Genomic DNA, 25746 nt, shown 5'->3' with positions numbered 1-25746 from the left:
CCATTTTGGGACAGCACTGGGCCCTGTTAGGTAAAGCAAAGGAAGCAGCAGCAGGAAATGCATCCATAGCAGCTGGGTGTGCTTTCCCTTTCGGTTCTGGCAGCTGCATGGCCAAGCAGGCTCTGGTGCCCCTGACGCCGGCCCCCCTCTGCCTGGTTTGCTACAGCAGCATGCTGTCTGTCAACCCCCCCCTACACAAACACAGTGCTGATGTGCAGTGCTGTACCACCAGCCCTTCGGTGGACGCGTCCATCGCCGGGCTGCACCATAGAGGAAGTCCTTCAGTCTGGATAACAGGATGGGTGTTGCCTCCAACCGGTTGCGATATGCTGTGCCTGTGCCAGCTGCCCCTACAAGAATGCAGGCCACAGCTGAGGCATTGTGATTTCGGGGAAGCGAGGGGTGTTTACAGGAAGGGAAAACCAACAGCAGGGGGAGGGCTGGGTTTGCTTTCTCTTTCCGTTTGAGCACTGCAAAGCCGCACACAGCAGCACAACCATGGATGCTGCGGTGCTCCCGATGCCGGCCCCGCTGTGCCTGGTGAACAACAAGAATGGCGAGCTGTCCCTGGACCCCACGGCGCTGGCAGTGCTGCAGGAGGTGGCCCAGCCCCTGGTGGTGGTGGCCATCGCCGGGCCCTACCGCACCGGGAAGTCCTTCCTGATGAACCGGCTGGCACAGAAGCGCACTGGTGAGTTGGGGGCAGAACCCCATGCATTCGTTCACTGCGGGGCGTTTCGGGGTATGCTGGGGATTCCTGACGGCTCGCCACCTGCAGGCTTCCCGCTGGGCCCCACGGTGCAGGCAGAGACCAAGGGCATCTGGATGTGGTGCCTGCCTCACCCACAGCGGCCCGGAGTGATGCTGGTGCTGCTGGACACCGAGGGGCTGGGAGACCCCACCAAGGTGGGTGCTGGGGGGAAGGCTGGCCCCACATCTCTCCCCGGAGTCCAGAACACCCCTAACCCAGCTGTGGGCACAGGGTGATAGCCAAAACGACGCCTGGATCTTCACACTGGCGCTGCTGTTGTCCAGCACCCTGGTGTACAACAGCATAGGCACCATCGACCAGAAGGCACTGGAGTACCTCGAGTATCCTGCAGGGAGCTGAGTGGATGCGGGAGGCTGGGGTGAAAGTTGGGGACTTGGGGCTACGGGGGACTTGGACAACGCGGGACACGGGCTGTAGCTGTGGGACTGGGGCAATGGGAGATAGGGCTAGGGTGGGGGATTTGGGGTGAAACTGCCTGTTTGAGGCTACAGGAACCCTGGGGAAAACCTGTGTGACGTGGGCAGCGTGGGACTTGTGGCAAGACTGGGGGATGTTGGCAAAGTCAGACTGGGATTTGGGGAAAAACCGGGGGAACTCGGCAAGGGGGCAGAGGACTTAAGGGGAAACTGAGGGATTTAAGGGTGATTCAGGCTCTAAGAGGGAGTGCAATACTCAGGCCGTAGATGGGCACCGTGGGGCAGGACACAACGTACAGAGGAGGACAGAAATATTTGGGGGGTACACAAGATTCTGGAGGGGACACAGAATTTGGGGAGCGTTGTGCTCCTGAGCGGGGCAGGCTGGTGACACAGCTGTCAGAGCTGATCCAGGTGCGCGACAGGGACAAGGATGGCAACAACGGCGCTGAAAGAGAAGATGAGGCCGAGGACCACGAGTTCATGCGCTTCTTCCCCAGCTTTGTGTGGGTGGTGCGGGACTTCACACTGGAGCTGCGTGTGGACGAGCGGCCCATCAGCGAGGACGAGTACCTGAAGCAAGCGCTGGAACTCAAGCACGGTGAGTGCTGGCCCCCTTGGGGTCATTAGGGAGGCCCTAACGAGCGGCTGCGCCAGCACCAACAGCTGCCTGCCTGCCACAGGGTACGGCCGCAAGGTGCAGCAGTACAATGCGACGCGGCAGTGCCTCCACAACTATTTCCCCACGCGGAAGTGCTTCGTGCTGCCTTCGCCACTGGGCACAGAGGAGCACGGGCGCATGGAGGAGCTGCCCGAGGCCGCCTTGGCCCCACGCTTCCTCCAACAGGCAGCCAAGTTCTGCGACTATGTGCTGAGCTCCTCCAGGCTCAAGACGCTGCCTGACGGCAGAGCACTGACAGGGCGAGGTAAGGAGGGGGTGGGAGCGGGGAGAGCTGGGGGCACGGTGACACAAAGGACAACAGGGTGACAGCGAGGCAGGACAACAGGGTGACAGCGTGCTGACTGCAGGCTGATGATAATGAGGTCCATGGGAGGACAGTGATGATGGCAAATCGGATGATGGGGGTACAACAGCAAAAGCAACGGGACAACTGGGATGAAGGCAAGGGTGCCATGGGACAACAGGCTGAAAACGGGGTGACAGTGGTGACACAGGACAACAGGGGGACAATGACAACGGCAACATGAGACAATGGAGTGAAAACACTGGGGACAGCAGAGTGATGACAAGAGGACAAAAGGGATACAGTGGCAACACAGTGCGACACAAGTCAATGACTGGGCGATGACAGGGTAACAATGGGGCAAAAAACACAGGGAAGACAGGGGACAACAGCAACACACAGCAGCAAGGTGCCAACAATGAGGAAGGTGTCCCTGTGCCATTCCCCACAGCCCTGAGCACGCTGCTGAGCAGCTACGTGGAGGCCATCAACAGCGGGCGTCTGCCCTGCCTGCAGGGAGCAGCAGCAGCCATGATAGCCAACGAGAACGCAGCTGCGGTGGCGGCAGCGCTGGAGGCCTATGCCGGGGGCATGCGGGGGCTGTCACTGCCCACAGAGCCCGCACGGCTCTCAGCTGCGCACGGGGAGCACCTGCACGAGGCGCTCGTCATCTTCCAACAGCGCAGCTTCCGGGATCGCGACCAGGAGCACCAGCGGCGCCTCATGGTGCGTGGCCACCCCCCTTGTGCCACAGCGCCGTCCCTGTCCTCGCCACCCTGCTCCTATTCCTACCAGGCTGCCCTTGTCTTCACGACCTTGTCCCCATCCCCTCAAGGCGCTCCATCTCCATTACCTTATCCTCACGTCCCCCCAACACTGCCTCCGTACCTGTGCTCCCACCTGCACTCTCCCCGTTGACACCGTGACCCTGCCCCCATCCTGTCCCTCAGGAACAGATCAGCACGGAGTACAGCCGCCTGCAGGAGGAGAACAATGCAGCATCACGGCAGCTCTGCAAGGCGCTGCTGGCTGAGCTGGCGGGGGCACTGGATACCAGCCTGTCCCGTGGGGCCTACGCACAGCCCGGTGGCTACCGCGCCTACGAGGCCGAGCGGCAGCGGCTGCTGGAGGCCTACCGGCAAGCAAAGGGCAAGGGCCCCAAGGTGAGGGCAGCTCTAGGCAGGGGATCGGGAACAAGGATTTGAGGCCGTGCCTCAATCGTGTGGGGATGCACAGGCCGAGGAGGTGCTGGATGAGTTCCTGGCGGAGCGCCGGGCAGAAGCGGAGGCAGTGCTGAAGGCAGACAAGGCACTGAGCGAGGCCGAGAAGCAGCTGGAGGGTGAGTGGCGCATCCCAGTGCCGTCCCTTCTCTCCTTCCCCCCTCACCCATCCCCGGGTCCTCCAGGAACAACGGATGCATTGCGTTATTCCTTGGGGACATCTCACAGCGTTCCCTTGTTCCGTGGGCCGTGTCCCCCAAGGACAGCGCATGGCATCACCATGCATTTAGGGAATCCTTATAACCCTTCACAGGCATCTCATGATGGCCCCAGCACACGAGGACTCCCCTTCTCCCCAGGGACATCTCCCAGAGTACACACATCTCTTGGGGCATCCCGGTGCACCCAGGAGACACCTCAAATTGCCCCTTTTTCCTCCCTGACGAACCCTCACCCCATCCCCACATCCCCACACTCTCTCCCCAGCCCCTACATCCCCTCCCCACGTGCCCTTGCACTGTGGCTTTGGCCCATCTCCCCGTGCCACGGGGACCCCCACTCGGTTCCCTGACCAGAAGCACCAGGCTCAGCTCCTGTTTACTCCTCACCCCGTCCCTTTGTTCCCAGACCAAAAGCAGCAGACGCAGCTCCTGGAGCAGCAGCAGAAGGCTACGGCGGAGCGCGAACGGCAGCTGGAGGCGCTGCTGGCGGACGAGCGCAGCAGCTACGAGCAGAACCTGCGAGCCCTCGAGGCCAAGATGCAGGCGGAGGCGGAGAGCGCGCAGCGGGAGCTGGACCGGGCGCTGGAAGCGAAGCTACGGGAGCACAGCGAGCTGCTGCAGCACGGCTTCAGCGAGCGGGCGGCGCTGATCGAGCGAGAGATGGAGGCGCTGCGGCTGGAGATCAACAGCAACAAGAAGCACGAGCTGGCGGCCAGCATCTTCAACGCCACGGGCAACGCCTTCAAGTTCGCCCTTGAGCTGATACAGAGCAAGTCCCGGAGCACAGCCGTGTAGGCGACTGCACGCCACAAAGCCTCCGCCGGCCCCGCTCTGGCGGCCCAATAAAGCGCTCCTCCCGCCTCCCACCCCCGCTCCCCGCGTCCCTGTCTCGCGGCGCTTCCGGCGCGGTGACGTCATAACCCGTGCGACCAGAACCGACTGCGCCCCCTTGCGACGGCACCGCGGCGCGGCACTGGGAGGGACGGAAGAAGGGAATGAACGAAACCTCGCGGCAGCGGATTGGGTGGCACGATCTCGCGAGAGCGTGGGCCTTGCGGCTCCTCCCCGGCTGGTGGCGGTCACTTCCGGGTGTCCCGCGCGTGTGGGCGGTGCCTGAGCTGCAGTCCCGTTTGTGCCCGTAAAGCAGAGCAGCGCCAGCCGAGGCCACGGCGAGCGTTTGGAACAGCAGAAATACCATATATTCTAGTGGCATCTGTTAGAAACATGGGTCTTGAATTATGTGGTCTGTTCTCACTTGCAAAACTGCAAATATGTTTCCCTGTACTTTAACTATCAGATCACAATATAGATATTCTTTTGCAAGTCTCAGAGGAATCATCCAGAATAGGTCTGGGTGTTAATGGGATTAGATCTGCACATAGGAATTTCCTAGGATCTACAGGCTCATGGCAGAGAAGGCATCAGCACCCATGAGAAACACAAAGCTTTCAGCATCCTGAAGAGCAGTGCCAGGAAACAAACCCTGTCCCAAACACAGAAGTGTCCTGCTAGCTTCTCCTCCAGGCCTTACCTTCGCTGCTCAGCGCAGCAGGTGCCTTTGCCTTGTGGCCATCCCAGAAGAAACGCAGGGCAGCAATGAGCCGGTGCAGGAAGCACACCATGTACTCTGGTGGGCACAACACAGTCAAGTTCTAGGGCAACAATGAGAGTTCAGCCATCAGGGCAGCTGTGAAGGTGCTTCTTAGTTCTGGTGGCCAAATGGGCCAGGCAGAAGCTTCCTGTTCTCAGTCCTGCTGAAAGCACATGCACCCGTTTGCAAAAAGCACCTCTGGTTTCCAGCGCCGGGATGGAGCCCAGCGCTGATGGCACCTAGCTGCTTCCACCTCTGTAAAACCCCTGGCCCTGCAGTAACAAGCTGGTGTGACAGGGGAGGATGGATACCACGTGCTCTGCCTCTGAAGGTGGGCTGCTCGTTAACGCAGAGAGGCTGGTGAGGAAAGGGCTTCCTGCAATAATGATAATATCCCCACCTTCCTTAGCTGCAGGCCATCAGCCTGAGCCAAGGCCAGAAGAGCGGTCCTCACCCAGGTGGTGAAGAGGATGCTCTTTCTAGGTATCAATTGCTCATCTGCTGGAAGCAGCTCAGCCAAAAGGGCAAGAGCTCCCACCCCAAAGGTACCAGAGAGCTCTTCAGGTGAGGCCTGTGGGAAGGCTGTCCCTCTGACTTACCCCTCTATTGCTAGCATTTTCCTGAAGAAACTTGCGGAATTTGTTCAGGAAGATGTATCTGGATGCTTCCCCCTGGCAGGAGGAAAAGCAGGTGGTGAACTCACAGGGAAAGGAACTCCCAGAGAAAGGCATTAGCAGAGCTGTATATGCTTGGGAAGTATGTTCAGCAAGAGAAAGCAGTTGACCCAGCTACCACCATTGCTGGAGCACCCATGAGCAGGCTGTGGGCCACTGTTTTGCAGTGTTGTGTCTTCTGAGGCCCATACTGGGATGCTCTGATGACGGCCAGAAGATGCACAGCTTTATGCAGCTGAACATCCTCCACCTGCTCTGTAGAGGCACACGCTCACACGCCTGCCATTTCTTTTCTCTCTGGAATTAATATTAATTGTTAGAGTAGAGTGCACTGCAGTCAGACTGTGTCTGCCTAGTTCAACAGAAACACAAGGCTGGCCCAGGTGCAGCTCATGTCATAAGTCAATACTGGCAAAGGAACGGAGCCCAAAACATGTTTCTGCAGTTCTGCCTGCCTTACTAGATCAATTAGTGAACTGTTTCTGAGGACAGAATGTCTCCTCACCTGCACTTCTGTACCCTACAAGTCCTGGGATGCAGACACAATGTAGCAAAACATCTACAGAGTGCTTACCCCTCCTCTGTCCTTGTTGTTCAGCAGCAGCTTCAGAATTTGAACCTGGAGACCTTCCACCACTAAAACAAGGACACACTGTTTGCTACTGGACAGTAACAACTGGAAAGCAACTGCCCGTGCTAACTCCACCAGTGCCACGGTTTTGTGGTCCAGCAGGCAATTGATGTGTCTGCACTCCCCTCTCAGCGACCTGCCAACACAGACATCACAGTCATTCCTACTTCTAAACACCTGTAACCTGGCAGATGTGCAAACACCACAGTGCTGCTCAGCAACTACCCTGGGAATCACAGCCGAATTATCATCTGCATAGAATGGCATGGAAAGGCATTGGACTCAGCACAGTATGAAGAGCCCTGCTCAGCTCCAAGGGCAACCCAAATCCTTACAAGGTGTGTGATTACTAGGACATTTTAAAGGCAGGTGGCACTTATGGCCTCATCCACTTGACACTGATAGAAATAGAAGGAAATAGAAGGAAAGAAACAGAAGGTCTTAGTCCACTCTTCTCTGAAAGACGATGGCAGCATCTGACAGTTTTTCATTCCAGCTGACTTGTCTCAGGCTGTAGTTTTGGGCCTGGGAACAATTTGTACTCAGGTTGGCCATTGCTCACTGTCCAGTGGAGCCAGCAGAGACTGGAGCTAACAAGGAACTTAAAGGGGAGAAGGAAGAAAGAGGGATCAGTAACCTGCTGAGCAATGAGGAAACACGTAGATTACACACAGCCAACCTCAAGACGAGAAAACTGAGTGGATCTGTGTGGAAGGTCTTTACAGTGCTAAACCTTTTCCCAGGAGAGATAATTTCCTCCAGCTTTTTGAGTACATTCCATTTAACAACACACTACAAAGGCAGTGAAAGGGACCTGCCATGACAAACAAACCGAGAGCTTTTAGTCTCACAAGCCCGTTTCCTGCAACAGCCAGCATCACATTCACCCCAAGTAAGTCATCATCAACCAGCAGGAGCCCCTCAAAGCCATTCGTGTGGTCCAGAACCAGAGTAGAGGGACCGAGCCGGCCCTCTGTCAACTGATCTGAAACAGAGAGTTGCAGATAACTTGTTAGAAAAAGATGTGCAGGATTTAAAGGTAGCTCTGAAGAGTTGCCAGATAGACTGCAATGGTACCTGAATTCTGCACTCAGTGTTACACACATCAGACTGTGAGAACTTCAGGAAAGAACTTCAGGACACCCATGAGATCTAAAAGGAAGCTTGCACAGCAACAGCCTAGGCCTGAGCTAAGCAGCAGTCAGGTCATAAATGATAAAGGCTTCATTTATGAAGCCTTCACGTCATCTGAAAGTTTTATCTCTGCAAAGTTCAAAGGTCAAACTCTGAGCCAAATGTTTGGCCAGCTCTGGGCAGCTGGAGCGAGTAAGTAGAGAGTGGCCATCCCGCTTAGGAGCAGCGGCAGCACTGGTATTGCTCGCACAGGAGGCGTGACGCCGGACTTTGGGACAGAGAAGAGTGGCTCACGCGCTCGATGGGCTGCGTCACCCCAAGCCTGGCAGCATCCCCAGAGCAGCAGCAGCCCTCAGACCTGAGGCACTGCCTGAATGCAGGAGGAAAGCCCGGGTCCTAGCCCACCCACAGCTGGCAGCAGCCGTGGGGCTGCCAAATGCAGCAACGTCCCCACGATGACAGAAACATCCCCAGAATGGGCTGCAGCTGCCAGCCTGGCCTCCGCCACGTTGTGCGTTGGAAACGTTCCCACCTCGGGAAAGGCAGAGAAGAACCAAACTGACAGTGGCATGATGGAACTGTCACTTTTATTGATGGACTTTGATGACTTTATACAGCAATTGGAGCTGGCACACGGCCGCTCCGATGGCATCAGTGGGGCCGGCGGTTGATGTTCCGGGCCCGACGTGGAACCCAGGAGCGGCTTCGGCCCCAGGCTGGCCGTCGCCACCTGGACCGGCTCCTGCGGCGTCTTTGGGGCTGGCTGTTGGTCTCTGCAGCCCGATGTTCCAGAGGCGAGCGGCTCCGAGTCCTGGCCCGCCGTGTCTGCCCGGAGAGCAGCTCAGGCACCTGGGAGCTGTGGTCTGTTCCCGATGGTGCCTGGTTGGTGGTGTCGGAGCTGCTGCTCTCCTGTCCTGTAGGGCCTTGGGATGGCCCCAGGCCCTGCTGGCTGGTGGTGTTGGGTTGAGCGCTGTCCGCATTGGTGCTGGAGGCTGTAAGGGGAGGCAGGAAGGTGAGCGGGACAGATGTCCAGCCCCGGGGTGGGACAGGCTCTCATCCCTCCTGGGCCAAAGGGACTTGAGCAAGGCCTCTCCTGGCCCCAGCCCAGCAGCACGCGGCCGTTTGCCTCTTACCGATGCCCTCTCCAGCACAGGTGTTGCACTCCCAGCTTGTTGCGCTGTGACTCAGGTTGGAGCAGAGTCGATGGGTGCCTTGTGCAGCGCAGGAGCTGCAGAGGAGCAGCTGCCAGGGCCTGTGGAAAACAGCGGGTTGTGGCCGTGAGGACAAAGTGAGCTGAGCCAGGGAGCGCCGGCACGGCTCTGGTGCCCAGTGTGTGCTCTCCCAGCCCGTGGTGAGGCTGCGATCCCACGCCGAGCCCCAGAGGGCTGCTGAGGGAACTCACCCCTCTCGCTCTTCTCGCTCCCTGCCGCCTGGGTAACGGCAGTCGCTGGCATCGCAGCGCCGGTGCCTAACTCCCAGGGATGCGTAGGCACGGTTGTTCTCCCACTTTGGTTTTCTGCCAGAGAAAGGAGGGAATGTGATGAGCTCCCAGTGCCTGTAGACTAAGACTGAGCAAAGCCACCCCCGCATTGAAGGGCCAGGCCTGCTGGGGCAGTCCTTGGGCAGGCACAGCTCTTGTGCCCTCATGTCTCGAGAGCTGGCTGAAGGCCACCCACCTGGCTGGGATGTGGATGCCCAGGTTGATCATTTCCTGAATGAACACCTCTCTGTCTCGGCAGAGAGGGCACTGGAAGCAGCGCAGCCCAGCGCTCTTGGCCATTCCCTGCAGCAGAAACACAAGCAGTGTGAGCGTGAGCCAGGCCTGGTGCTGCTGAGCGCCTGCCTGCCTGCTGGGCGAGGGGAGAGCTCCTACCTGGATGCAGGCGCGGTGGAACCAGGCGTGTTGGCAGGCAGGGCACACCATGGTGCTGTACGACCTGCAGAGCCCCACGGGCTCCATGCAGATGATGCAGGTCGTGTCCTGCGTTGGCGCTGTCTCCACTGGCTGCTGTGGGAGGTGCTCCCAGCAGAAGGACCTGGAGGAAGATGGGAGGGACGGGCAAGGTGAGAAGTGCTGCCAGGAGGGCAGAGGAACGGGAAGGAGCCCCAGGCCTTGGCTCTGGCTCTGCCAGGCTGCTGGGAGGCGTCACGGCGCGCTCCTCGCTTCTTTGGCTGGTGCTGAAGCAGGGCTTGGAGGCCCGCAGGCGATGCCTGGCAGCCCTTACCAGTGTCGGTCAAAGTGCTGGGTGACGCATTGACCCTCGTTGGCGCAGGGGAAATGGAAGCTGCGGTCGCAGCCCGTCTCCGCGCAGGTGATGGTGGCCCCGCGCTGGCCACAGACGAAGCAGAGCTGTAAAGAGCAGAGCATTTCCCATCAGCTGCAGGCTCAGGGCCTACGCAGCGGGCCCCGCAGCTCTGTGCAGGGCACGGGATGGGGGCAGGGCTGGCTGGCACTCTGCAGAGCTGCCTGCTGAACAGGGCTGGTCTGCAAGAGCAGGGATTTCTCTTGGGGCTGCTTGGAAGGGCTGGGATTGCTTTCTTTGCACCAGGCTAAGCTCGCCATGCCTCCGCTGGCACCAAGCTCCCTGTTCCGGTGCGGTGCTCACCGTCTGCTCTGCCTGCCTCATGGTGCGAATGAGGTCTTCAACATAGAACAGACCTTTATTTTGATTGTCTATTCCATGCTGACAAAGACCGTTGGCAAATCCCTGTAGAGGAGGAAAGAGCACGATGTTATGAATGCAGAAAGAAGGGAAGCACTGGTTGGAGGAAGGTGTCAGGAGGCACGAGGGAACTCACCACACAAAATGCATGGAAACACATCCCATACATCTCGTATCTCCTGCCGAAGATGGATTTCTGGTTATCCACTCGGCCACAGAGCACGCATGCTGGAGAGGAGAGAGAAACAGCAGTGAGCACCTTGGGGGGGGCTGTCCCAGGGGCTGCTGTGTGCCGGCGTGCCAGCTGAGGGGCAGGGCTGGTGGCCATGGAGAGGAAAGGGCAATGCAGGCCCAACGGCGCCAGCAGGCGGCTACAGCCAACTGTGGGCCTTTGGCCAAGGAGCAGAGGGGCCCTGCGTGCCCCTGCCTCCGCTCTCTGCCACTGGCAGACCCCCAGCACCCTTCTGCCCTGCGTGCAGGGATTCTTTGCTCTCACCTGGCTCACTCGAGCCGGCGGCCTCCTGAGTCCCCTCGGACATCGTGTGCACAAACGGCGAGCACTCGCAGAGTGTCTGTCCCAGCAAAACCAGGCTTTCTCCTCCGCGTGACAACCTAGGGGAGAAGCGGGACGAGGCTGAGTTCTCAGCTCCGGCCCCGAGCGCTGGGGAACCCTCCTCCCTGGGCAGCCTCAGGCAGCCCCTTCCTCCCTGCTCACCTCACCAAGTCGCACTGAGCTCGGCCTGGGCCCCGCAGCCTTGGCTCTGTTCTGCACCCCGCAGGTCACAGTGGCCGTTCCGTGCCACCCTCTGTGATGCCATCACACCCCACCCAGGCACCCAGGCAGCAGGGCGGAGGCTCTTGCAGCCAGCGCAGGGCGAGGGGCCCGGTGCCGGACGCAGCCCCGCTGGAACCCGGCGTGTTGGTGCTGCTGAAGGCACTGGGCGACACCTGAGTGCCCCTCACTCCTGGCCCCACCTGAGTGCTGCCGGGCCTGTGGCTCCAGCAGTGTCCCAACCAAGCGCTCGGCTGTTCCCGTGACTTTTTGTTGCTTGCTGCTCATTACCTCTCGCTACAATAAATGACTCGATTCACAGAATCACAGCGTCCCTGTGGTTGGCAAAGACCTCTAAGATCCCCAGGTCCCACCGTCCCCCCCCCACCTGCCCACGTCCCTCAGTGCCACATCCCCACGGTTCTGGGACGCCTCCATGGACGCTGACTCCCCCAGCTCCCCATGCAGCTGTGCCAGTGCCCGACCGCTCTTTCAGCAAAGACGTTCTTCCTAGGATCCAACGGGGATCCCCTGGTGCAACTGGAGGCCGTTCCCCCTCGTCCCAACGCTGCTACCTGGGAGAAGAGGCCGACCCCCTCCTTGCTACAGCCTCCTTTCGCAGAGTTATACGGTGCGGTGAGGCCTCCCCTGAGCCTCCTCCAGACTGCACAACCCCAGTGCATTCAGCCCCTCCTCATGGGACTATTGTTCCAGACCCTTTCCTGCCCCGTTGCCCTTCCACGGACACACTGCAGGGCCTCCATGTCTTTCTTGCAGTGAGGGGCCCAGAACAGAATCCAGCACTTGAGGTGTGGCCTCCCCAGCGCAGGGTACAGGGCCATGATCACCTCCCTGCTCCTGCTGGCTGCACCGTTTCCGCTGCAAGCCAGGATGCCCTCGGCCTTCCTGGGCACCTGGGCACGGTGCTGCAGCACTGTAGTGTTGCCTGAGGTTGTTGTGAGCAAAGAGCAGCAGCCAGCACTTGGTCTTCTTGGCCCTATCCAGTTGCTGAGGCTCTGCCCATCCAGCCAGCCATCCCGATCCCCGTGCAGGGCCCTCAAGCAGATCAGCGCTTCTTCCCCACTGGCCTCAGTCTGGAGCCCTCTGGAGCACCACTCACACCTTTTACTCACCACCAGTACTTGGTGGTAGCACGTCCTTGTCATTAGCATGTGGGTATGGAATGACTAGAAATTTAGGTAGGTCACTCCAAAAATAATGCCTGCCCTATTTCCTTTGAAACTACTCCAGACACAGCATAATAACACTGTTTGATAGAGCAAATTCTGCACTTCCAAGGGCTATTTCTCAACGTAGTTGCAACCAGTAGCTGCGCATTTTCATCAGCAGTGGTGGACAGTCTGCATGCCGCAGTCGTACAAGCCTGCACCAGCGGGAGTAACGCACTGTGGCTGTCAGCACTGCTGACCCGCACAGCCCAGTGCCTCGCTGTGCTCCCTGCTGGCAGAAAGGCGCAAGCCCTGCTGCCATCCCACCGACATCCCCCCTGATGCCATGGGCCAGTATCACCGTACAGGAGGAGATACCTCTGGAGCAGCCTTTGTACCGCTGGGCGCAGAAGTACGTATCTATTTTAGATACTGTGGCACCTTCTGAAATGCGTGCGTCTTTTGACATTGCTACAAGCTGACGACCAGAAAAGCAGCGCAGACACCGTGAACAACTGGATGTTCACCCGTGCGTGCATCCAGCTGAAAACTGCAGCAATCCGCTGCCGGAAGGGCAGGGGTCCTTGTGGCAAGCGAGACGCGGACTCTGCTGCTGGTGCAGAACGAAGACCTTTACTGCAGGTGCTTACAAGCTTTCCTAGCCCCGTCACAGCCCCTTGGTAACGTGCAGGAGCCAGGTGCCTCGTGTGTGTTTACGCCTGGCGCAAGTAGCGGCCCAGCTTGTTTACTCATCTGCAAGGCCTGCTGTTCATAATGCCTTTGTTTGTCCCACAAGCCCTGAGGCAGACGGTGGGCAAAGTCGCCCTCCTTGGCGAGGAGATCCAGAGAACAGCAGCTCCTTCGGGGGAACGTCTGAGCAGAAAGGGCTCCAGCCTCAATAAAAGCCAAGCCAATTTTAGAGCCAGTCGACAGGGAAGGCTCTCAGAGCAGGTCTTGTATTTCACAGGCCGCCAGGAGCAGACGCGGATTCCTACTTCCTTGGCCTCGCTCCCCTCCTCCAGCCCGCTTGGCCTGTCGGCACCAGGCATTGCCCCCCGCAGTGGTTCCGCTTGGAGGAAGCCCAGCGGCCCCCCAGGCCCACGCGCCGTGGCGCCCATATCCCCATGCAGCGTCCCAGGCCTGGCTGGCTGGAGCAGCCCCGGCGGCTGCTGCAGATGTCAGTGCTGTGGGAGAAGGGGTGCGGCTTGTGCTGCTGCTTTCTGGCCTGGCTCCGGTTTCTTTTCTCCGTGCCCAACTCACGGCGCATGGGCTCCCCTTCCCCACGCCATCATGGTGGCAGCTCTTCCCACACAGCGGCCCGGCCCGGCCGCGGGTGCGCACTCATTGCTCACCAACAAGCCAACGTCGGTGCAACGTTAGCCCTACCTGGGCTGAAACCGGGCCACGGGCTGCAGGGCAAACATCTGCTATGGCAATTAAGTGCGTTTGATACTCTGGCTAAACGCAGGCTTCTGAACGGCCAAAGCCATGCAGCCTTACTTTCTGGTTGGACAAAGGCAGTTGAGAAGAGGATTGGAAGCCAGGTGTTTACCCAGGATTTCTCGTATGTCCTTCAGTGTCCAATACCTGGCGCTGGGAGACACTTACCGAACACATTGAATGCGCAAATAACTGCCAATGAAATAAAATCGTAGACCCCCATGAAGTGCTGTCTGCTGTAAATCCACTGGGGTGGGCTACTAAAATTCCAGGATGATCCAGAGCACCAGAGGCAGTCTGAATACCCCTAAAGCCAGGAGTTAAGCCCGCAAGGCAAAGCCAGTACCTCCCAAAAATGGAAGGTAGGAGAGGAACTCAGCCTCCGGTTGGTAGTGCTGTGACTCACGGACCATCACTGAATGCTGCTCACGGTGCAGTACCGCACTTCTGCCAGCCACAAAGCCTCACTGCACAGAACGTCAGCTGGTTCAGGATCGAAGGCTGTAAGTCCAATTGTGATGGAAGCACATCCCCTTATGGAAAACCCACATGCCCTCCTTTGTGTCGGAGTGCGAAAACCCCCAAACTGGAAGGAAAACACCGTGGTGTTGGACTGTGCTCCCTGAGGGCTTTACAAGTAGCCCCATCATGCTTGGGAATCAGCTTGCTAAGGAACTGGAGGGACGAGGGCACAAATGGCTGGAAGCTACACTGCGCCAGTGTGCAGGTGAACTCCTTATAGGTGCTGAGGCAAGGAGGAAATACCACAAGTGGCAACAAGTCTCCGGAATTGTCCGAGCTCTGCAGGATGCAGAGGATCCACGAGGAAAGCACCAATAGCTTGTCAGTCTGTGATTTATGTTGGTTTTACCATCCGCCGGGGATACCAAAGCCTGGGGATGAGGGCAAGGAGGCCGTACGTCAAATACCAGAGCCAAAATCCAAATAAATGGGAAATGCAAGCTTCCTTAGGGACGGCAGGATGCTGTGGATTATGGAGGCCAAACTGTGGACTGATGGAGGATCGTGGAATAGGAAGCTGTGAAAGGAGAAGGAGAAATTTTGGACTGGAATCCAGAATGCCAAAGAGCCTGTATTCAACTGAGAGCAGCTCTGATGTGTACCCCAGCTCTAGGACTGCAGTGGCAGCAGACCTGAGGCACTGCCCAAATGCAGGAGGAAAGCCCGGGTCCTGGCCCACCCACAGCCGGCAGCAGCCGTGGGGCTGCCCGCATGTCCCAAACTCAGCGGCATCCCCACGATGACAGAAACACCCCCAGAATGGGCTGCAGCTGCCAGCCTGGCCTCCGCCACGTTGTGCGTTGGAAACGTTGCGCCTGCTGCAGTCGGGGCCAGAGCCCAGCTCAGCCTGAACCGGGCTGGGGGGAGGAAGGAATGGGTTGGGTGCCGGGGAGAAGAGATGCCCGTGGTTGCAGCCCCTAAAGCTGCCCACCTCGGGAAAGGCAGAGAAGAACCAAACCGACAGTGGCATGATGGAACTGTCACTTTTATTGATGGACTTTGATGACTTTATACAGCAATTGGAGCTGGCACACGGCCGCTCTGATGGCATCAGTGGGGCCGGCGGTTGATGTTCCGGGCCCGACGTGGAACCCGGGAGCGGCTTCGGCCCCAGGCTGGCCGTCGCCACCTGGACCGGCTCCTGCGGCGTCTTTGGGGCTGGCTGTTGGTCTCTGCAGCCCGATGTTCCAGAGGCGAGCGGCTCCGAGTCCTGGCCCGCCGTGTCTGCCCGGAGAGCAGCTCAGGCACCTGGGAGCTGTGATCTGGTCCCGATGGTGCCTGGTTGGTGGTGTCGGAGCTGCTGCTCTCCTGTCCTGTAGGGCCTTGGGATGGCCCCAGGCCCTGCTGGCTGGTGGTGTTGGGTTGAGCGCTGTCCGCATTGGTGCTGGAGGCTGTAAGGGGAGGCAGGAAGGTGAGCGGGACAGATGTCCAGCCCCGGGGTGGGACAGGCTCTCATCCCTCCTGGGCCAAAGGGACTTGAGCAAGGCCTCTCCTGGCCCCAGCCCAGCAGCACGCGGCCGTTTGCCTCTTACCGATGCCCTCTCCAGCACAGGTGTTGCACTCCCAGCTTGTTGCGCTGTGACTCAGGTTGGAGCAGAGTCGATGGGTGCCTTGTGCAGCGCAGGAGCTGCAGAGGAGCAGCTGCCAGGGCCTGTGGAAAACAGCGGGTTGTGGCCGTGAGGACAAAGTGAGCTGAGCCAGGGAGCGCCGGCACGGCTCTGGTGCCCAGTGTGTGCTCTCCCAGCCCGTGGTGAGGCTGCGATCCCACGCGGAGGCCCAGAGGGCTGCTGAGGGAACTCACCCCTCTCGCTCTTCTCGCTCCCTGCCGCCTGGGTAACGGCAGTCGCTGGCATCGCAGCGCCGGTGCCTAACTCCCAGGGATGCGTAGGCACGGTTGTTCTCCCACTTTGGTTTTCTGCCAGAGAAAGGAGGGAATGTGATGAGCTCCCAGTGCCTGTAGACTAAGACTGAGCAAAGCCACCCCCGCATTGAAGGGCCAGGCCTGCTGGGGCAGTCCTTGGGCAGGCACAGCTCTTGTGCCCTCATGTCTCGAGAGCTGGCTGAAGGCCACCCACCTGGCTGGGATGTGGATGCCCAGGTTGATCATTTCCTGAATGAACACCTCTCTGTCTCGGCAGAGAGGGCACTGGAAGCAGCGCAGCCCAGCGCTCTTGGCCATTCCCTGCAGCAGAAACACAAGCAGTGTGAGCGTGAGCCAGGCCTGGTGCTGCTGAGCGCCTGCCTGCCTGCTGGGCGAGGGGAGAGCTCCTACCTGGATGCAGGCGCGGTGGAACCAGGCGTGTTGGCAGGCAGGGCACACCATGGTGCTGTACGACCTGCAGAGCCCCACGGGCTCCATGCAGATGATGCAGGTCGTGTCCTGCGTTGGCGCTGTCTCCACTGGCTGCTGTGGGAGGTGCTCCCAGCAGAAGGACCTGGAGGAAGATGGGAGGGACGGGCAAGGTGAGAAGTGCTGCCAGGAGGGCAGAGGAACGGGAAGGAGCCCCAGGCCTTGGCTCTGGCTCTGCCAGGCTGCTGGGAGGCGTCACGGCGCGCTCCTCGCTTCTTTGGCTGGTGCTGAAGCAGGGCTTGGAGGCCCGCAGGCGATGCCTGGCAGCCCTTACCAGTGTCGGTCAAAGTGCTGGGTGACGCATTGACCCTCGTTGGCGCAGGGGAAATGGAAGCTGCGGTCGCAGCCCGTCTCCGCGCAGGTGATGGTGGCCCCGCGCTGGCCACAAACGAAGCAGAGCTGTAAAGAGCAGAGCATTTCCCATCAGCTGCAGGCTCAGGGCCTACGCAGCGGGCCCCGCACCTCTGTGCAGGGCACGGGATGGGGGCAGGGCTGGCTGGCACTCTGCAGAGCTGCCTGCTGAACAGGGCTGGTCTGCAAGAGCAGGGATTTCTCTTGGGGCTGCTTGGAAGGGCTGGGATTGCTTTCTTTGCACCAGGCTAAGCTCGCCATGCCTCCGCTGGCACCAAGCTCCCTGTTCCGGTGCGGTGCTCACCGTCTGCTCTGCCTGCCTCATGGTGCGAATGAGGTCTTCAACATAGAACAGACCTTTATTTTGATTGTCTATTCCATGCTGACAAAGACCGTTGGCAAATCCCTGTAGAGGAGGAAAGAGCACGATGTTATGAATGCAGAAAGAAGGGAAGCACTGGTTGGAGGAAGGTGTCAGGAGGCACGAGGGAACTCACCACACAAAATGCATGGAAACACATCCCATACATCTCGTATCTCCTGCCGAAGATGGATTTCTGGTTATCCACTCGGCCACAGAGCACGCATGCTGGAGAGGAGAGAGAAACAGCAGTGAGCACCTTGGGGGGGGCTGTCCCAGGGGCTGCTGTGTGCCGGCGTGCCAGCTGAGGGGCAGGGCTGGTGGCCATGGAGAGGAAAGGGCAATGCAGGCCCAACGGCGCCAGCAGGCGGCTACAGCCAACTGTGGGCCTTTGGCCAAGGAGCAGAGGGGCCCTGCGTGCCCCTGCCTCCGCTCTCTGCCACTGGCAGACCCCCAGCACCCTTCTGCCCTGCGTGCAGGGATTCTTTGCTCTCACCTGGCTCACTCGAGCCGGCGGCATCCTGAGTCCCCTCGGACATCGTGTGCACAAACGGCGAGCACTCGCAGAGTGTCTGTCCCAGCAAAACCAGGCTTTCTCCTCCGCGTGACAACCTAGGGGAGAAGCAGGACGAGGCTGAGTTCTCAGCTCCGGCCCCAAGCGCTGGGGAACCCTCCTCCCAGGGCAGCCTCAGGCAGCCCCTTCCTCCCTGCTCACCTCACCAAGTCGCACTGAGCTCGGCCTGGGCCCCGCAGCCTTGGCTCTGTTCTGCACCCCGCAGGTCACAGTGGCCGTTCCGTGCCACCCTCTGTGATGCCATCACACCCCACCCAGGCACCCAGGCAGCAGGGCGGAGGCTCTTGCAGCCAGCGCAGGGCGAGGGGCCCGGTGCCGGACGCAGCCCCGCTGGAACCCGGCGTGTTGGTGCTGCTGAAGGCACTGGGCGACACCTGAGAGCCCCTCACTCCTGGCCCCACCTGAGTGCTGCCGGGCCTGTGGCTCCAGCAGTGTCCCAACCAAGCGCTCAGCTGTTCCCGTGACTTTTTGTTGCTTGCTGCTCATTACCTCTCGCTACAATAAATGACTCGATTCACAGAATCACAGCGTCCCTGTGGTTGCCAAAGACCTCTAAGATCCCCAGGTCCCACCGTCCCCCCCCCACCTGCCCACGCCCTCAGTGCCACATCCCCACGGTTGTGGGACGCCTCCATGGGCGCTGACTCCCCCAGCTCCCCATGCAGCTGTGCCAGTGCCCGACCGCTCTTTCAGCAAAGACGTTCTTCCTAGGATCCAACGGGGATCCCCTGGTGCAACTGGAGGCCGTTCCCCCTCGTCCCAACGCTGCTACCTGGGAGAAGAGGCAGACCCCCTCCTTGCTACAGCCTCCTTTCGCAGAGTTATACGGTGCAGTGAGGCCTCCCCTGAGCCTCCTCCAGACTGCACAACCCCAGTGCATTCAGCCTCTCCTCATGGGACTTTTGTTCCAGACCCTTTCCTGCCCCGTTGCCCTTCCACGGACACACTGCAGGGCCTCCATGTCTTTCTTGCAGTGAGGGGCCCAGAACAGAATCCAGCACTTGAGGTGTGGCCTCCCCAGCACAGGGTACAGGGCCAAGATCACCTCCTTGCTCCTGCTGGCTGCACCGTTTCCGCTGCAAGCCAGGATGCCCTCGGCCTTCCTGGGCACCTGGGCACGGTGCTGCAGCACTGTAGTGTTGCCTGAGGTTGTTGTGAGCAAAGAGCAGCAGCCAGCACTTGGTCTTCTTGGCCCTATCCAGTTGCTGAGGCTCTGCCCATCCAGCCAGCCATCCCGATCCCCGTGCAGGGCCCTCAAGCAGATCAGCGCTTCTTCCCCACTGGCCTCAGTCTGGAGCCCTCTGGAGCACCACTCACATCTTTTACTCACCACCAGTACTTGGTGGTAGCACGTCCTTGTCATTAGCATGTGGGTATGGAATGACTAGAAATTTAGGTAGGTCACTCCAAAAATAATGCCTGCCCTATTTCCTTTGAAACTACTCCAGACACAGCATAATAACACTGTTTGATAGAGCAAATTCTGCACTTCCAAGGGCTATTTCTCAACGTAGTTGCAACCAGTAGCTGCGCATTTTCATCAGCAGTGGTGGACAGTCTGCATGCCGCAGTCGTACAAGCCTGCACCAGCGGGAGTAACGCACTGTGGCTGTCAGCACTGCTGACCCGCACAGCCCAGTGCCTCGCTGTGCTCCCTGCTGGCAGAAAGGCGCAAGCCCTGCTGCCATCCCACCGACATCCCCCCTGATGCCATGGGCCAGTATCACCGTACAGGAGGAGATACCTCTGGAGCAGCCTTTGTACCGCTGGGCGCAGAAGTACGTATCTATTTTAGATACTGTGGCAACTACTGAAATGCGTGCGTCTTTTGACATTGCTACAAGCTGACGACCAGAAAAGCAGCGCAGACACCGTGAACAACTGGATGTTCACCCGTGCGTGCATCCAGCTGAAAACTGCAGCAATCCGCTGCCGGAAGGGCAGGGGTCCTTGTGGCAAGCGAGACGCGGACTCTGCTGCTGGTGCAGAACGAAGACCTTTACTGCAGGTGCTTACAAGCTTTCCTAGCCCCGTCACAGCCCCTTGGTAACGTGCAGGAGCCAGGTGCCTCGTGTGTGTTTACGCCTGGCGCAAGTAGCGGCCCAGCTTGTTTACTCATCTGCAAGGCCTGCTGTTCATAATGCCTTTGTTTGTCCCACAAGCCCTGAGGCAGACGGTGGGCAAAGTCGCCCTCCTTGGCGAGGAGATCCAGAGAACAGCAGCTCCTTCGGGGGAACGTCTGAGCAGAAAGGGCTCCAGCCTCAATAAAAGCCAAGCCAATTTTAGAGCCAGTCAACAGGGAAGGCTCTCAGAGCAGGTCTTGTATTTCACAGGCCGCCAGGAGCAGACGCGGATTCCTACTTCCTTGGCCTCGCTCCCCTCCTCCAGCCCGCTTGGCCTGTCGGCACCAGGCATTGCCCCCCGCAGTGGTTCCGCTTGGAGGAAGCCCAGCGGCCCCCCAGGCCCACGCGCCGTGGCGCCCATATCCCCATGCAGCGTCCCAGGCCTGGCTGGCTGGAGCAGCCCCGGCGGCTGCTGCAGATGTCAGTGCTGTGGGAGAAGGGGTGCGGCTTGTGCTGCTGCTTTTTGGCCTGGCTCCGGTTTCTTTTCTCCGTGCCCAACTCACGGCGCATGGGCTCCCCTTCCCCACGCCATCATGGTGGCAGCTCTTCCCACACAGCGGCCCGGCCCGGCCGCGGGTGCGCACTCATTGCTCACCAACAAGCCAACGTCGGTGCAACGTTAGCCCTACCTGGGCTGAAACCGGGCCACGGGCTGCAGGGCAAACATCTGCTATGGCAATTAAGTGCGTTTGATACTCTGGCTAAACACAGGCTTCTGAACGGCCAAAGCCATGCAGCCTTACTTTCTGGTTGGACAAAGGCAGTTGAGAAGAGGATTGGAAGCCAGGTGTTTACCCAGGATTTCTCGTATGTCCTTCAGTGTCCAATACCTGGCGCTGGGAGACACTTACCGAACACATTGAATGCGCAAATAACTGCCAATGAAATAAAATCGTAGACCCCATGAAGTGCTGTCTGCTGTAAATCCACTGGGGTGGGCTACTAAAATTCCAGGATGATCCAGAGCACCAGAGGCAGTCTGAATACCCCTAAAGCCAGGAGTTAAGCCCGCAAGGCAAAGCCAGTACCTCCCAAAAATGGAAGGTAGGAGAGGAACTCAGCCTCCAGTTGGTAGTGCTGTGACTCACGGACCATCACTGAATGCTGCTCACGGTGCAGTACCGCACTTCTGCCAGCCACAAAGCCTCACTGCACAGAACGTCAGCTGGTTCAGGATCGAAGGCTGTAAGTCCAATTGTGATGGAAGCACATCCCCTTATGGAAAACCCACATGCCCTCCTTTGTGTCGGAGTGCGAAAACCCCCAGACTGGAAGGAAAACACCGTGGTGTTGGACTGTGCTCCCTGAGGGCTTTACAAGTAGCCCCATCATGCTTGGGAATCAGCTTGCTAAGGAACTGGAGGGACGAGGGCACAAATGGCTGGAAGCTACACTGTGCCAGTGTGCAGGTGAACTCCTTATAGGTGCTGAGGCAAGGAGGAAATACCACAAGTGGCAACAAGTCTCCGGAATTGTCCGAGCTCTGCAGGATGCAGAGGATCCACGAGGAAAGCACCAATAGCTTGTCAGTCTGTGATTTATGTTGGTTTTACCATCCGCCGGGGATACCAAAGCCTGGGGATGAGGGCAAGGAGGCCGTACGTCAAATACCAGAGCCAAAATCCAAATAAATGGGAAATGCAAGCTTCCTTAGGGACGGCAGGATGCTGTAGATTATGGAGACCAAACTGTGGACTGATGGAGGATCGTGGAATAGGAAGCTGTGAAAGGAGAAGGAGAAATTTTGGACTGGAATCCAGAATGCCAAAGAGCCTGTATTCAACTGAGAGCAGCTCTGATGTGTACCCCAGCTCTAGGACTGCAGTGGCAGCAGACCTGAGGCACTGCCCAAATGCAGGAGGAAAGCCCGGGTCCTGGCCCACCCACAGCCGGCAGCAGCCGTGGGGCTGCCAGCATGTCCCAAACTCAGCGGCATCCCCACGATGACAGAAACACCCCCAGAATGGGCTGCAGCTGCCAGCCTGGCCTCCGCCACGTTGTGCGTTGGAAACATTGCGCCTGCTGGAGTCGGGGCCAGAACCCAGCTCAGCCTGAACCGGGCTGGGGGGAGGAAGGAATGGGTTGGGTGCCGGGGAGAAGAGATGCCCGTGGTTGCAGCCCCTAAAGCTGCCCACCTCGGGAAAGGCAGAGAAGAACCAAACTGACAGTGGCATGATGGAACTGTCACTTTTATTGATGGACTTTGATGACTTTATACAGCAATTGGAGCTGGCACACGGCCGCTCCGATGGCATCAGTGCGGCCGGCGGTTGATGTTCCGGGCCCAACGTGGAACCCGGGAGCGGCTTCGGCCCCAGGCTGGCCGTCGCCGCCTGGACCGGCTCCTGCGGCGTCTTTGGGGCTGGCTGTTGGTCTCTGCAGCCCGATGTTCCAGAGGCGAGCGGCTCCGAGTCCTGGCCCGCCGTGTCTGCCCGGAGAGCAGCTCAGGCACCTGGGAGCTGTGGTCTGTTCCCGATGGTGCCTGGTTGGTGGTGTCGGAGCTGCTGCTCTCCTGTCCTGTAGGGCCTTGGGATGGCCCCAGGCCCTGCTGGCTGGTGGTGTTGGGGCCAGCGCTGTCCGCATTGGTGCTGGAGGCTGTAAGGGGAGGCAGGAAGGTGAGCGGGACAGATGTCCAGCCCCGGGGTGGGACAGGCTCTCATCCCTCCTGGGCCAAAGGGACTTGAGCAAGGCCTCGCCTGGCCCCAGCCCAGCAGCACGCGGCCGTTTGCCTCTTACCGATGCCCTCTCCAGCACAGGTGTTGCACTCCCAGCTTGTTGCGCTGTGACTCAGGTTGGAGCAGAGTCGATGGGTGCCTTGTGCAGCGCAGGAGCTGCAGAGGAGCAGCTGCCAGGGCCTGTGGAAAACAGCGGGTTGTGGCCGTGAGGACAAAGTGAGCTGAGCCAGGGAGTGCCGGCACGGCTCTGGTGCCCAGTGTGTGCTCTCCCAGCCCGTGGTGAGGCTGTGATCCCACGCCGAGCCCCAGAGGGCTGCTGAGGGAACTCACCCCTCTCGCTCTTCTCGTTCCCTGCCGCCTGGGTAACGGCAGTCGCTGGCATCGCAGCGCCGGTGCCTAACTCCCAGGGATGCGTAGGCACGGTTGTTCTCCCACTTTGGTTTTCTGCCAGAGAAAGGAGGGAATGTGATGAGCTCCCAGTGCCTGTAGACTAAGACTGAGCAAAGCCACCCCCGCATTGAAGGGCCAGGCCTGCTGGGGCAGTCCTTGGGCAGGCACAGCTCTTGTGCCCTCATGTCTCGAGAGCTGGCTGAAGGCCACCCACCTGGCTGGGATGTGGATGCCCAGGTTGATCATTTCCTGAATGAACACCTCTCTGTCTCGGCAGAGAGGGCACTGGAAGCAGCGCAGCCCAGCGCTCTTGGCCATTCCCTGCAGCAGAAACACAAGCAGTGTGAGTGTGAGCCAGGCCTGGTGCTGCTGAGCGCCTGCCTGCCTGCTGGGCGAGGGGAGAGCTGCTACCTGGATGCAGGCGCGGTGGAACCAGGCGTGTTGGCAGGCAGGGCACACCATGGTGCTGTACGACCTGCAGAGCCCCACGGGCTCCATGCAGATGATGCAGGTCGTGTCCTGCGTTGGCGCTGTCTCCACTGGCTGCTGTGGGAGGTGCTCCCAGCAGAAGGACCTGGAGGAAGATGGGAGGGACGGGCAAGGTGAGAAGTGCTGCCAGGAGGGCAGAGGAACGGGAAGGAGCCCCAGGCCTTGGCTCTGGCTCTGCCAGGCTGCTGGGAGGCGTCACGGCGCGCTCCTCGCTTCTTTGGCTGGTGCTGAAGCAGGGCTTGGAGGCCCGCAGGCGATGCCTGGCCGCCCTTACCAGTGTCGGTCAAAGTGCTGGGTGACGCATTGACCCTCGTTGGCGCAGGGGAAATGGAAGCTGCGGTCGCAGCCCGTCTCCGCGCAGGTGATGGTGGCCCCGCGCTGGCCACAAACGAAGCAGAGCTGTAAAGAGCAGAGCATTTCCCATCAGCTGCAGGCTCAGGGCCTACGCAGCGGGCCCCGCACCTCTGTGCAGGGCACGGGATGGGGGCAGGGCTGGCTGGCACTCTGCAGAGCTGCCTGCTGAACAGGGCTGGTCTGCAAGAGCAGGGATTTCTCTTGGGGCTGCTTGGAAGGGCTGGGATTGCTTTCTTTGCACCAGGCTAAGCTCGCCATGCCTCCGCTGGCACCAAGCTCCCTGTTCCGGTGCGGTGCTCACCGTCTGCTCTGCCTGCCTCATGGTGCGAATGAGGTCTTCAACATAGAAAAGACCTTTATTTTGATTGTCTATTCCATGTTGACAAAGACCGTTGGCAAATCCCTGTAGAGGAGGAAAGAGCACGATGTTATGAATGCAGAAAGAAGGGAAGCACTGGTTGGAGGAAGGTGTCAGGAGGCACGAGGGAACTCACCACACAAAATGCATGGAAACACATCCCATACATCTCGTATCTCCTGCCGAAGATGGATTTCTGGTTATCCACTCGGCCACAGAGCACGCATGCTGGAGAGGAGAGAGAAACAGCAGTGAGCACCTTGGGGGGGGCTGTCCCAGGGGCTGCTGTGTGCCGGCGTGCCAGCTGAGGGGCAGGGCTGGTGGCCATGGAGAGGAAAGGGCAATGCAGGCCCAACGGCGCCAGCAGGCGGCTACAGCCAACTGTGGACCCTTGGCCAAGGAGCAGAGGGGCCCTGCGTGCCCCTGCCTCCGCTCTCTGCCACTGGCAGACCCCCAGCACCCTTCTGCCCTGCGTGCAGGGATTCTTTACTCTCACCTGGCTCACTTGAGCCGGCGGCATCCTGAGTCCCCTCGGACATCGTGTGCACAAACGGCGAGCACTCGCAGAGTGTCTGTCCCAGCAAAACCAGGCTTTCTCCTCCGCGTGACAACCTAGGGGAGAAGCGGGACGAGGCTGAGTTCTCAGCTCCGGCCCCGAGCGCTGGGGAACCCTCCTCCCTGGGCAGCCTCAGGCAGCCCCTTCCTCCCTGCTCACCTCACCAAGTCGCACTGAGCTCCGCCTGGGCCCCGCAGCCTTGGCTCTGTTCTGCACCCCGCAGGTCACAGTGGCCGTTCCGTGCCACCCTCTGTGATGCCATCACACCCCACCCAGGCACCCAGGCAGCAGGGCGGAGGCTCTTGCAGCCAGCGCAGGGCGAGGGGCCCGGTGCCGGACGCAGCCCCGCTGGAACCCGGCGTGTTGGTGCTGCTGAAGGCACTGGGCGACACCTGAGTGCCCCTCACTCCTGGCCCCACCTGAGTGCTGCCAGGCCTGTGGCTCCAGCAGTGTCCCAACCAAGCGCTCGGCTGTTCCCGTGACTTTTTGTTGCTTGCTGCTCATTACCTCTCGCTACAATAAATGACTCGATTCACAGAATCACAGCGTCCCTGTGGTTGGCAAAGACCTCTAAGATCCCCAGGTCCCACCGTCCCCCCCCCACCTGCCCACGGCCCTCAGTGCCACATCCCCACGGTTGTGGGACGCCTCCATGGGCGCTGACTCCCCCAGCTCCCCATGCAGCTGTGCCAGTGCCCGACCGCTCTTTCAGCAAAGACATTCTTCCTAGGATCCAGCGGGGATCCCCTGGTGCAACTGGAGGCCGTTCCCACTCCTTCCATTGCTGCTACCTGGGAGAAGAGGCCGACCCCCAGCTCACTTCAGTCTCCTTTCACATAGTTATATGGAGTGAGGAGGACTTGTTTTTTTTTCCCAGGTGCTCATTTGTTTGGCAAAAGCTTCATTTACGTTCCAAAACTTTATTATGGGTCAAAACCTCTACTGTGTAGAATACAACCTCTCGTGTTAATCTGG

The 25746-nt window shown here is 59.5% G+C and overlaps 2 protein-coding genes across 5 annotated transcripts; one reads left to right on the top strand and one right to left on the bottom strand.

Moving 5' to 3' along the window:
• The first annotated feature begins 210 nt into the window (after nucleotides 1–210).
• LOC128078765 (guanylate-binding protein 1-like) lies at nucleotides 211–4455 on the top strand. 3 transcript variants are annotated; one of them, XM_052679324.1, is made up of 9 exons: nucleotides 214–691; nucleotides 779–906; nucleotides 983–1092; nucleotides 1572–1789; nucleotides 1872–2114; nucleotides 2581–2879; nucleotides 3104–3316; nucleotides 3390–3492; nucleotides 4001–4455. In XM_052679324.1, the coding sequence occupies exons 1-9, from the start codon at nucleotides 499–501 to the stop codon at nucleotides 4387–4389; spliced, it is 1896 nt and encodes a 631-aa protein (XP_052535284.1). In that variant the 5' UTR covers nucleotides 214–498; the 3' UTR covers nucleotides 4390–4455. The 3 variants fall into 3 exon arrangements, with proteins under 3 accessions (XP_052535283.1, XP_052535284.1, XP_052535285.1); XM_052679325.1 differs by having other exon boundaries at nucleotides 215–691; nucleotides 2605–2879; XM_052679323.1 differs by lacking the exon at nucleotides 4001–4455 and having other exon boundaries at nucleotides 211–691; nucleotides 3390–3994.
• Nucleotides 4456–4772: 317 nt separating this feature from the next.
• Nucleotides 4773–7782, bottom strand: LOC128078778 (E3 ubiquitin-protein ligase RNF123-like). Of its 2 annotated transcripts, XM_052679344.1 has the most exons (5): nucleotides 7568–7782; nucleotides 7378–7475; nucleotides 6434–6626; nucleotides 5785–5856; nucleotides 4773–5246 (listed from the first exon to the last, which is right to left on the bottom strand). In XM_052679344.1, the coding sequence occupies exons 2-5, from the start codon at nucleotides 7419–7421 to the stop codon at nucleotides 5103–5105; spliced, it is 453 nt and encodes a 150-aa protein (XP_052535304.1). In that variant the 5' UTR covers nucleotides 7422–7475; nucleotides 7568–7782; the 3' UTR covers nucleotides 4773–5102. The 2 variants fall into 2 exon arrangements, with proteins under 2 accessions (XP_052535304.1, XP_052535303.1); XM_052679343.1 differs by lacking the exons at nucleotides 7378–7475; nucleotides 7568–7782 and having other exon boundaries at nucleotides 6434–7076.
• Nucleotides 7783–25746: the final 17964 nt, after the last annotated feature.

Source organism: Tympanuchus pallidicinctus, unplaced genomic scaffold (assembly GCF_026119805.1).
Source record: "Tympanuchus pallidicinctus isolate F22 unplaced genomic scaffold, pur_lepc_1.0 scaffold17, whole genome shotgun sequence".
Classification (NCBI taxonomy): domain Eukaryota; kingdom Metazoa; phylum Chordata; class Aves; order Galliformes; family Phasianidae; genus Tympanuchus; species Tympanuchus pallidicinctus.
Note: the sequence above shows the minus strand (reverse complement) of the source record. Positions and strands in the feature narration are given on the sequence as shown.

Coding starts and splice junctions, on each gene's coding strand:
- LOC128078765 (XM_052679323.1), top strand. CDS start 499: ATGGATGCTGCGGTGCTCCCGATGCCGGCCCCGCTGTGCCTGGTGAAC. Junction 1,790..1,871: donor AGCGCTGGAACTCAAGCACG/GTGAGTGCTGGC, acceptor TGCCTGCCACAG/GGTACGGCCGCAAGGTGCAG. Junction 2,115..2,580: donor CAGAGCACTGACAGGGCGAG/GTAAGGAGGGGG, acceptor ACAATGAGGAAG/GTGTCCCTGTGCCATTCCCC.
- LOC128078778 (XM_052679343.1), bottom strand. CDS start 6,757: ATGCCATTCTATGCAGATGATAATTCGGCTGTGATTCCCAGGGTAGTT. Junction 5,857..6,433: donor ACAACAAGGACAGAGGAGGG/GTAAGCACTCTG, acceptor TCCTCCTGCCAG/GGGGAAGCATCCAGATACAT. Junction 5,247..5,784: donor AAAATGCTAGCAATAGAGGG/GTAAGTCAGAGG, acceptor TTGTTGCCCTAG/AACTTGACTGTGTTGTGCCC.